At 40.2% G+C, this 11042-nt stretch overlaps 1 protein-coding gene across 1 annotated transcript in view; it reads left to right on the top strand.

Annotated features, from left to right (window-relative positions):
- The window catches only part of LOC103764340 (dual specificity tyrosine-phosphorylation-regulated kinase 1A), a 45040-nt gene that overhangs the window by 27409 nt on the left and 6589 nt on the right, over positions 1 to 11042 (top strand). The window contains exons 3-6 of the mRNA XM_029964945.1: positions 6900 to 6992; positions 7748 to 7936; positions 8755 to 8902; positions 10784 to 11034. Coding sequence (XP_029820805.1) covers positions 6900 to 6992; positions 7748 to 7936; positions 8755 to 8902; positions 10784 to 11034 — 681 coding nt within the window. The remainder of the gene's footprint in view (positions 1 to 6899; positions 6993 to 7747; positions 7937 to 8754; positions 8903 to 10783; positions 11035 to 11042) is intronic.

The following is an 11042-nucleotide window of genomic DNA, read 5'->3' as shown; positions in this document are numbered from 1 at the left end:
CTGGCCTTGGACACTTCCAGGGATCCAGGGGCAGCCACAGCTTCTCTGGGAATTCTATCCCAGCCCCTCCCCACCCTCACAGCCAAGAATTCCTTCCCAATATCCCACCTAACCCTGCCCTCCTTCAGCTTAAGGCCGTTCCTCCTTGTCCTGTCGCTCCAAGTCCCTCTCCAGTTTAATTAACTACATTTATTTTTTTTAAATGCTTTGTTGTTTTGTTTATTTTTTGAACTGAACAACTCCTGACTCTTTAAGGATGGGTAGACAAATAAGTTCCTTGAAGTTGTTTTTAAACATCTGGTACATATTTATTGTGATTCTTCTACTTAGACAATATTTCCTCTTATTTTAAGAAAATGCTACAAGTGCAGAGTTCTAAAGGGAGTTTAATAATAGTGGGGTTTTTTAATTTTTATGCTGCTTGTTAGAATATAATTACTTTATTACTTGTTCTCATGGACAGTGTTTTAATACAGTGCCACTGCTTGGTGTATTTATAGTAGAGAGGTTTGCACAAAAATATATACAAAGGTATTTTATGTGACTTGTTTTAGGTTAAAGGTGCCCCCAAACCTCCTCAATGAGGTTGGTCAGTCAAGGAGAAAAGTTGCTGGTTCCTTGAACGTTTCAAGGCACTTCAGGGCTACAACCAGGCATCCCCTGTGTGAGCTTTAGTGACATCAGTGCTTGGTTGGTCGTGTTTTCAAGCCAAACTCAGGGACTTTTAGGTTGTGTGGATGTTATCCATGTGAGGAAAGGATCAGCTGGACACCTTGGTGATGGCAGTGGAGCTGTCTCTGCACCACTAACACTATTTTATAGAATCAGTTCTTAGTTTTCCAGCTCCATCTTGGTTTTTTCTGCATTGTAGCTTCTGTTCTCCTATTTTACTGTAATTGTCTCCTTGAAGTCTTTGTTGTCCTGTGCCCAAGCAGCTCAGAATTGTCACTTCTTAATCCTTTCAGCACCCTTGGCTTTCATGGTGGACAGTTCAGTGAAGTCTTCTGACTACTTGTCCTTTGTGCCTCTGTCCTCCTCTGAGTTCTTGTGCTTCTTGTCCCACCAAGAGTTCTCCAGAGCAGGTTCCTGGTTGGAGTTGAGGTTCTGTAGGAGCCTCCTGGGGAGTCTCAGTGGCTTTTTGTCTTTGCATTGATCTGATCTGCACAACCCAGTCCAGCTGAGATCTTCATGCTGGTGGGTCAGATCATCTACTCTAGACCTAAACAAACTCCTTGTTCTTTCTCTTAGAGTTGCCCTTTTCCAGCTCTAGTTCATCTCGATTCAAACTCTTCTTGTTTTTTTCTCATAAAAGATGTGACTTTCTGTGGGTGAGGGCACAGAGTGTCACATCCAGTTCTTCCTGGGACACCTCCAGGGCTGGGCACTCCAAACCTCCCTGGGCAGCCCCTGCCAAGGCCTCACCACCCTTTCCAGCAGGAAATTCCTCCTCCTGTCCAACCTGAGCCTCCCCTGGCACAGCTGGAGGCCGTTCCCTCTCCTCCTGTCCCTTGTTCCCTGGCAGCAGAGCCCGACCCCCCTGGCCCCCCTTCTTGTCACGAGTTGCAGATCCAGAAGGTCCCCCCTGAGCCTCCTTTTTTCCAATTCTGCTTCTGATCCTTAAGAAAATCCTGTTTTTAACATGCAGCCAAAGGCTGAATGTCTCTTGGAGAAGATTTGATTGATCTGACACGGCCATAAAAATAGGAGGAGGGAAAAGGTAACTCTGGCAGATACAGGGAGTTTAATTCTTAAAGGGTAAATCCTTTTAGTGCAGTGGCTCACATCCAGTCAAACAGATGAGAATTAGGTCTAAACAGACAAGGATTAGATCTCCAAGCTTTGTTTTCCTGACACCAGGATCATCAGCAGGCTGGACAGTGGGCTCAGCTTGGCTGCTCCAGCTTTCCACAGCCTAAAAGGAACTTATTCGCTGCCCTAAAAGTGATTTTTTTGGGTGCAAGTGTCCACCAGTTGGTTACTAACGAGTTACCAACCCCTTTGCTCCTGAGAGGGCCCATTCCCTGGGGACTGAGCAGCCAGGGCACTCAAGGAAAGCAGGAGTTTCCCGGGAAGCTCCAGGTAAGGAGAGTCTTTCCCGAGCTCCAGCCCCCCTCTGGTGGCCAAAGGGCCGCGGTGCTTCTGCTGGGAAAGCCAACCCTTCTCCCAGATCCCATCCTTTCCAGAAACTCCCTCTGGTAAATAACTGCCTTGTTACTTTTTCAGGTTATTTTTATGTCTTTCTTTTTACTTCAACGGACTCTTTTTTTTAATTGAGGATATTTTCTGGTTCAGGTTCCTGCAGTGATTTTAATTCATAAACAGAGAGTGGGGAAGCCTTGAATGGGAATTTATTCCTTTTATTCCTGCTCTGTCCTGCTTGGATTTTGATTTTATTGGTTTGCAGGCCATATCCTGCTATTTTAGGAATCAAAAGTTGTAAAAAACATAAAATTTTTTACAATGTAAATATTGCACTGTTAGAAAACAGTAACAACAATTTATGTTAAAATATATAAAATATATGTATTTTTATACATATAAACCTTTAAAATATCTTAAAATTACCCTTAAAATTTTATTTATATAATCTTCTCTTGCACCTCTTGCTTTCTGGCTGTGCTCCCCAAACCCAAATAATAGGAAGATACTCCAAAACCAGCCACTTTTCTCATTTATGAGGGTTTTAATTACAATTAAAAACTTCCAGCTCTTTCCTTTTTAACTTTTTCCTTCAGGAGTTAGTCTTTAGGCTTTCTTTTCCCAAAAAGTGCTGGGTCCTGCTCTTGGCTGTGGGGTCTCAGAGAGAGCCAGAACCAGCTTCAGGGAGCTGTAGGAGCAGCAAAGTTGGGATCTGTGGGATTTTCCTCCTTTAACAATCCCAAACTCCTCTTTCTTTGTCCATTTTTAACTGGTTGCATCTTGTGAGTTCAACGTAACCCGATGGTAAAAGAAGATAAGAAGCTTAAAAGTTAAAGTCACAACTTCAAAGAAGTGTTTTTTTTTTTTTGTTCTGCACTAACATTTTGTCTCCATCCTGGGGGCTCAGATGGTCTGAAATTGTTTTCAGTGAAGTACAGAAAGGTCAGAAAATTACCTGCTCAGGAAGTTGAGGTGGACTCACAGGCAGATTTTGGTAACAAATTCCAACAGTTCAGCTTTCAGGAAGCACCTGGAATTGGAAGGTCAGGCTGATGCTGAACACTTTTATCTCTGTCTAAGATCACTTAGCACCTGCATAATTCCTGTTTTTTACTGACCAGATCGTGGCCAGAGATTTCATTGATCACAACTAGATCAGGGGCAAGTTCATGCCTTAATTCAAATCCTTAATTCAGTTAAAAATCCTTCATTCAGTTATTTCCACTACCTGATAAACATTATATTAGTGGGGGACTTCACCAGACTCTGTCCTCAGTGTGAACATGTCAATTAAACAAGTCATCACAACTGGAATTCCTGCTAAAAGTTGCCTTTATACTCTTAAAATCTTCATTATTTATTCTGTTCATTATTTATTCCATTTGTAAAATGGAACATGGACTTTACACAAGCTGAATTTATCTTTTATTCCCTTTTCTTAATGAACGTGGATGGTGGTGGATCTTTCTTTTTAAAAAAGAAAAAATCTGAATTCAAGCATCCCATGAACAGAATATATATTTCCATAATCAAAATAAAAGGCATTTAATAAGGAAATCTTATTTTATTTTATTATTTTATTATTTTTTTTAAATTATTATTATTTTAGGTAATAAAACCTATGGCCAAAGAGAGGGAATTTTGTTTTCTCTTCCTTTATTCATCAAACCCAAAGACTCTGCTGGTTCAAATAACACACCTGAGTTAAGAACACAGTTTCCTTCAAACATGGTTTGTCTCAGGTGTGTTGAGTATCAGTGGGGCTCTTGGTTGCCTTTTTTATGGGTGTTTATTGACACATATAATTGAAATTAAAATAATTCTTGTCTCTCAGACAGAAATTCCAGCATCTCTTTGATTTGGGAACGTTCTCAGGAAGATTTGGGGGCTGTTTCCAGGAAGATCTGAGGTTGCAGTGTTGCTCTCTGGCCACCAGATAGAGACTGAAGCTCGTGAAAGAGGAGTTTTCTTTCTCTCTCCTCTCTTTTTTCATCTCTTTTCCTCTTTCCTTTGGTGGTTGAGGATTCTCTGAAGCCCAGGCAGGAATCAGTGTCACCCCATCAGTAAAGGATTGGAGAGTGGTGTTGTATAAAATGGATAATGAGACTTTGCTCCACGGTTTTCCATCACCAGGAAGGAGAGAGGGAGCAAGAATCCCTCTTGGAAAGAGAAGAGAACGTTACAAATGTTAAAACATAAAAGGAGGAGGGGAAAAAAAAACCCCTCAATTCTTTCTCTTCTCCCACCCAAAACTTTCTGAACCCAGGAGAGCAAAATAGAACCTGTTGAGAAGTTCCTGCAGGTTCAAAGTGAGGTTTTGGGAATGTGGGACTGTCCAAATCCACACTGAAAGGCACAAATTTTAAATAAGGGACTGACTGCAAGAACCAGAGGAGTAGCCTTCAGAATTTTAATTAATTATTATTTAATTATTTACAGTAATTAAATAATGATAGTTAGGGAACAGCAGCAAATCAGATTATAATTTTTTTTTTTAACCAGGCTGCTGATTTCAGAGTGGAAATCAGATTTATTTTTTAAGTAAGCAAGGAAATTTGACTTATAAATTAGAAAATAAACAGGAAGACTTGTCCTATAAATTCCCATTCCAGATTACAGGAATCTTATATGTGAATAGTTGATCTGAACTATGGAATTCTTGAAGTGGAAAACTCAGAGTCCCTGTGCTGCTCATCCAGCCCTGCTGATATTCCTGTACCACAGCCTGGGTTTTACCAGCAGAATCTACCAGTGTTCTTGTGCTCCAGTTAAGAAATTTTAAGGAAATACTTGGATTTGGGAAGCCTGGAGCAGTGCCAGCTGGGATTAGGATGTGCTGCTGCTCAGTTTTTAACCAGATTGTGGGAGGCAACCAAAGGAGCTCCTATTTAAGTGTGGTTTGTTTAATGCTCCACATTTGTTTGGCAGCTGAAAGGAAGCAACAGAAAAATGTTTTGTAAATGTCAAATAGTTTGTTTAGGAAACTTTCAGGCAGTTTCCTGATGTTTACAAAGTTTTATTGCTTGTAATAAAAGAGAATTAATGTCTTTCCCTCTGTCCATGTGCTCCGTGCACCCACTGGAGCTGGGATTTCTGGGATGGTTCCTTGGGTCCCTGAGGGCAGGTCTGGTTTCAGAAGCACAAACCTTTATAATTTCTTTTTTGTGAGACCTTTTTTGGGTCACTGCAGTGTGATTTTTAAAAAAAAAATTGTTTTGTCGTGCACTCTTTGCACAGCAACTATTCTAATATTTATTGTAATATTTAGTAGTTTAATACTAAATATTGTATTATATAATTTAATAGTATAATACTGAATATTATAGAATGCAATATGATAGAATATAATAACATCTAGTATTTATTACTCAGTAACATTCAAGTAGTATTAATTAATTAATTTAATATTTAGAATATAATAACATCTAGTATTTATTATTCAGTAATGTTCAAGTAGTATTAATTAATTAAATATTTACTAATTATTATTATCACTAATAAGATGGAGGAGCAGTTCCACTTCTCCAGGTCATTTATTAGTTCAATCATATGGATATAAAACATACATGAAACAAGGTTTTCTCCAGTGGAATTGCTTAAACTTGCCCTGAGGTTTCCTGTCATTGGGGAATGGGGAGGAATAACCCCAGGCACCAGCCCAGGCTGGGAATGAGCTGCTGGAAAAGGACCTGGTGGCCAAGGAGCTGTCCCTGAGCCAGCAGCGTGTCCTGGGAGCCAAATGGGATCCTGGGGGATCAGGAAGAGCATTTCCAAAGGGTCAGGGAGGGGATCCTGCCCCTCTGCCCAGCCCTGGGAGGCACATCTGTGGCACTGGGTCCAGCTCTGGCTCAGGGACAGCAGGGACAGGGAGCTGCTGGAAGATGATTCTCCTGTGGAGATGCCGAAGGGATGGAGCATCTCTGGGAGCAGGAAAGGCTGAGGGAGCTGGGGCTGTTCAGCCTCCAGAGCAGACACTGAGAGGGGACCTCCCCCAGGGTCTGGCAGAGGATGGACCAGGACTTGGACTCTGATCCTTCCAACTCAGCTGAAGCTGAACAGGAGCCAGAGTGTGCCCAGGTGGCCAAGAGGGCCAATGGATCCTGGCCTGGCTCAGGAACAGGGTGGCCAACAGGGCCAGGGAAGTGATTCTGCCCCTGGACTCAGCCCTGGTGAGGCCACCCCTGGAGTGCTGTGTCCAGTTCTGGGCCCTCAGCTCAGGAAGGACATGGAGGGGCTGGAGCAGGTCCAGAGGAGAGCAACGAGGCTGGGGAAGGGACTGGAGCACAAGTGCTGTGAGGAGAGGCTGAGGGAGCTGGGGGGGCTCAGCCTGGAGAAGAGGAGGCTCAGGGGAGACCTCCTCACTCTCTGCAACTCCCTGACAGGAGGGGGGAGCCAGGGGGGGTTGGTCTCTTTTCCCAGGCAACCATCAGCAAGACAAGAGGGCTGGGTCTTGAGCTGTGCCAGGGGAGGTTTAGGTTGGAGATTAGAAAGAATTTCTTTGCAGAGAGGGTGCTCAGCCATTGGAATGGGCTGCCCAGGGAAGGGGTGGATTCTCCATCCCTGGAGGTGTTTAAGGACAGACTGGATGTGGCATCAGTGCCATGGGCTGGGAACCACAGCGGGGTTGGATCAAGGGTTGGACTTGATGATCTCAGAGGTCCCTTCCAACCCAGCCTATTCTATGATTCTATGATCCCGTGATTTCTTGCAGTCACTGTATCACTAAATTCCTATTTTTTTCCCCTCATTTCTTATTCCAGAGGCGGATGCCCCAGACTTTCCGTGATCCAGCCACTGCTCCACTGAGGAAACTCTCCGTAGATTTGATCAAAACATACAAGCATATTAATGAGGTAACAGCTCCTTGGTGGGCACTGAGGGCAGGGCTTTGTTACAGCACATAATTAATGTATTTCCTACAAATAATGTCATGAAAGGATCATAAAAATCAAGTTTTCTCTCAGTTGTTCCCATTGAGGTCATTGATGTCCTGCTCCAGCACAGGAAATCTTTTATCCTGGAATTTATTTTCTCTTGTTTTCTAAACAAATGTTTTGCATGATAAAAGAATTACGAGGGGCACAAACACACTTTGAGCTATAAAACTTCATGAATGTGTCTGAGGACTTCTAAGGAAAATTGTTTTATATTTTACATACATATTTTCCCTAAATTATATCATTAAATCTTATTGGCAAATGTAAAATATAGAATTGTTGTTGTTAATACAAGCAGACACCAATAATTTTGACAGTTGAAGGGATTTCAGTGACTTCCTTGGAATTCTTGTGGAAAGCTCCAGCTGATAATTCTTATTTCCAGGCTCCTTAGCATTTTTAATTTTGCTGTGTACTTATGGTTCTGTTCTTCTTGCACCTGTGAGCTGCAGGGATCAGAACATTAATTTAGATCTGCTCAATTATTCCTCAAGACTTTGCTTTGCAATAAAGATTTGGCTTCAAACAGAGCAATAGCAGAGGGTGGCTTGGATTTCCACTGCTCCAAGTTGCATTTTAAACCACAGGGTGGTTAATAAAAGTTGATTTTGCTCTTGATTGAACTGACAACTCTAAAAACTGCTCTTCACCAACCCCCTTTTCACCTTCAGGTTTACTATGCAAAAAAAAAACGGCGGCATCAGCAGGGCCAAGGAGATGATTCCAGTCACAAAAAGGAGAGGAAGGTTTACAACGATGGATATGATGATGACAACTATGATTATATTGTGAAAAATGGGGAGAAGTGGATGGATCGTTATGAAATCGACTCTTTAATAGGCAAAGGATCCTTTGGACAGGTAAATATATCATTTTATATATATATAATTTATATGAATCATAATTATGTTTAATTTGAGGTGCTATTCCTGTTTCATTTTGAAATTAAAACTGGTTTTTCTCAGTGCTGTTTTACTGAGTGTCTACTCAGGACACTCATATTTTGTGGTGTTTCAGGCAGCATTTGAATATATTTTATTTTGTATCTCTGGTAAAGCATTTTACAGTGAGAAATCCTCAACCTTTTACCATCAGCTGTTTGGCTTAGCTTTTAAAATTAAAACAATAAACCAGTCCTAGAGATCACCTGCTCTAAATGTTATTAGTAGCATTTATTTGGACTGTTGGTAGCCAAACCAAAGGCTGGAAGGAGGATAGAGCTTTTCTTTTTTGGTTGTTTTTTTTTTTTTGTTTTCCTCAGATTTTGCCAGTCCTTTTACAGTGTTGGTTTAGGTGATTTGATGATTTTATTTCCCAGTCCTTTTAGAGTGTTGGTTTAGGTGATTTGATGATTTTATTTCCCAGTCCTTCTACAGTGTTGGTTTAGGTGATTGGATGATTTTATTTATTTATGAAATAATAAATGCTTCTTGTCTATTGGATAATTTTATTTGTATTTATCACATGTATTTTTATTGACATATTTATTCATGTAAAGTGCCCTCACAGCAGTAAATGTCACACACTCGGCTGTGGCTCTGTTGTGGTATGGAGAGAAGAAATCAAATTAAAAAGGACAAAACTTCTGGAAAAGTTTTCCTGAATGTAGACAAGTGAGTTTTGCTGTGTTCTGAAAACTGGAGAGCTTTTCCTGATGGATTTGGCTGCTCTGTTGCAGGTTGTCAAGGCCTATGACCGAATGGAGCAGGAGTGGGTGGCCATCAAAATCATCAAAAACAAGAAGGCTTTCTTAAACCAGGCCCAGATTGAAGTGAGACTGCTTGAGCTTATGAACAAACATGACACTGAGATGAAGTACTACATAGGTATTTCAATAATTATTCTCCCATTTTTATCTTATTCTTAATATAGGACATTTTCCCATACAACAGGGTGCTCCTGGTCCTAAAGGAATACCGAGAAAACAACACACTTTTAAAATTATTCCTGTGATTTCGTGCAGATTTCCCAGTTTGCTTTGTGACAGCCAGAATTAAAACATGGAAAACAATTTGTTACTTTGCAGTGTTGGGATTTTCTGCAGAGTTTTCTTTTTTCCAGTTAAGGACACCCTGAAGAAGTTGCCATGGACCTGTGATGATCTGTGGTGGTTTGCATCATTTTCACTCTTTGAATATATCTCAAATTATCTCACAACTGTCATGGATAAGGACATATATTTTATAGGAATAACAGAATATAGAACATAATATTTTATGGGAACAGTAGCTTCATCATTACTTTTTTTAAGTGTGTTTAAAAAGCACAAAATTTGGTATAACAACCAAAAATTTATGTAAATGTTAAGATTTTCCCATTTAGAGCTCAGAAAATATTTGAAATCCTATTATTTTGACTGTTTCTGTAGGTTGAAGTGTTGTTCCCTTGATTTATTATTTATGGTAATAATGAAATCAAGTCAACTCCTGTAAAAAGTTTATTAAATCCCATCTATCCTGTGGAGTAGAGAATTGGGAAAGAAATGATGGAAAGAAGACAACCCCATGCTGTAAAGAGAGATGGAGAAAGATGAAAAAGAGTGATTAAGGAAAATTAAACTGGGTTTAAGCATTTCTTAGTTTGTAGAAGCCAAAATACCAACAGCTGTGCTGTCCTGGTTTGCCTGTCTGTATTGAATTCCTGATTTTTCTTTCTGTAGTTTAGAAAGAAATCTTTGAAATAATTTTAACATACGTTGGTATTAAATTATTTTATGATTATTCACTTAAATTTTAATTTGTTTTATAGAATAGCATATTCAGAATGCATTTTATGTATTCAGTGTCAAAGCTTTTGAGGTATTTTTAAGTTAAATTTATTAATGGCAGGTTTACATAAAACAAAACCTAAACTTGTCAGTGCCCCATATCAGAAAGGTGTTAAAGACATGACCAGTTTCAGATTAATAAAAGCAAGTAAAGGCATCAGCAAATAAGCTCTTGGAATTTTAAATTTGTAGGGAAGAACCTGTCCCAGGTAAGTTGTAAAGGGCACAGAAAGAACTGGCTCCTGATAACAGAGAAAACAAATCCTTGGACACCAAAAATCCACCTTCATTAAAAACCTTAATTCTCATTGTGCTGATATTGGTTCAGCATTTTATTATGGCAAAAAAGGGGAGTGTGTTGCTTTTTATCTGAGGTGTTTATCCTATTTCAGTTCTCTTGTGGCAACCTGAGCTCTTGGCAGACTGACAAACAGATTTAATGGGATGAATATTTCACTTATTTCATGGAAAAAATTGATGGATTGGATTTGAACTGAATTGGTTCCTTCCAGAAACTCACATTGTGCCTGCTTGAAATGAATAAAATGCCCCAGGGATATTGATTTTAATCAATTATTTTTAATTATTAACTGTATAATCAATTGAAGTCACGGCTTATAAATTGCGAGTTATAAATTATAAATCTTAAATGAAGCTGATGGTCAGATGCTTCCTCTGTAGATGCAGGGGGGTGGTAACTTGCTTTGGTAATACAGCCTTTCTGTCTTCAAAGTAATTCTTTGGATAATACTGGGGATGTGTAAAATATCCCTCTGTACCCCAGGGCTTGCAGAAATATTCTGTGAATAACACAGAACTAGGGGAAAAGAAAATAATATTCTTATTATTTTACTCATAATTAAGCTTCCTAATTGTAATTAGCACCTCATTCTTAGCACACAGGGCATGTTTTAATGAATTTTTTTCCCCCTTTCCCAAGTGCATTTGAAGCGTCACTTCATGTTCCGGAACCACCTGTGCTTGGTGTTCGAGATGTTGTCCTACAACCTGTACGACCTGCTGAGGAACACCAACTTCAGGGGGGTGTCCCTGAACCTCACCAGGAAGTTTGCCCAGCAGATGTGCACAGCTCTGCTCTTCCTGGCCACCCCCGAGCTCAGCATCATTCACTGTGACCTAAAACCCGAGAACATCCTGCTCTGCAACCCCAAGCGGAGCGCCATCAAGATCGTGGATTT

The sequence above is a fragment of the Manacus vitellinus genome, unplaced genomic scaffold, assembly GCF_001715985.3.
Source record: "Manacus vitellinus isolate BGI_N305 unplaced genomic scaffold, ASM171598v3 scaffold_86_pilon, whole genome shotgun sequence".
Lineage (NCBI taxonomy): Eukaryota > Metazoa > Chordata > Aves > Passeriformes > Pipridae > Manacus > Manacus vitellinus.
This window is presented reverse-complemented; position numbering and strand designations above follow the sequence as displayed.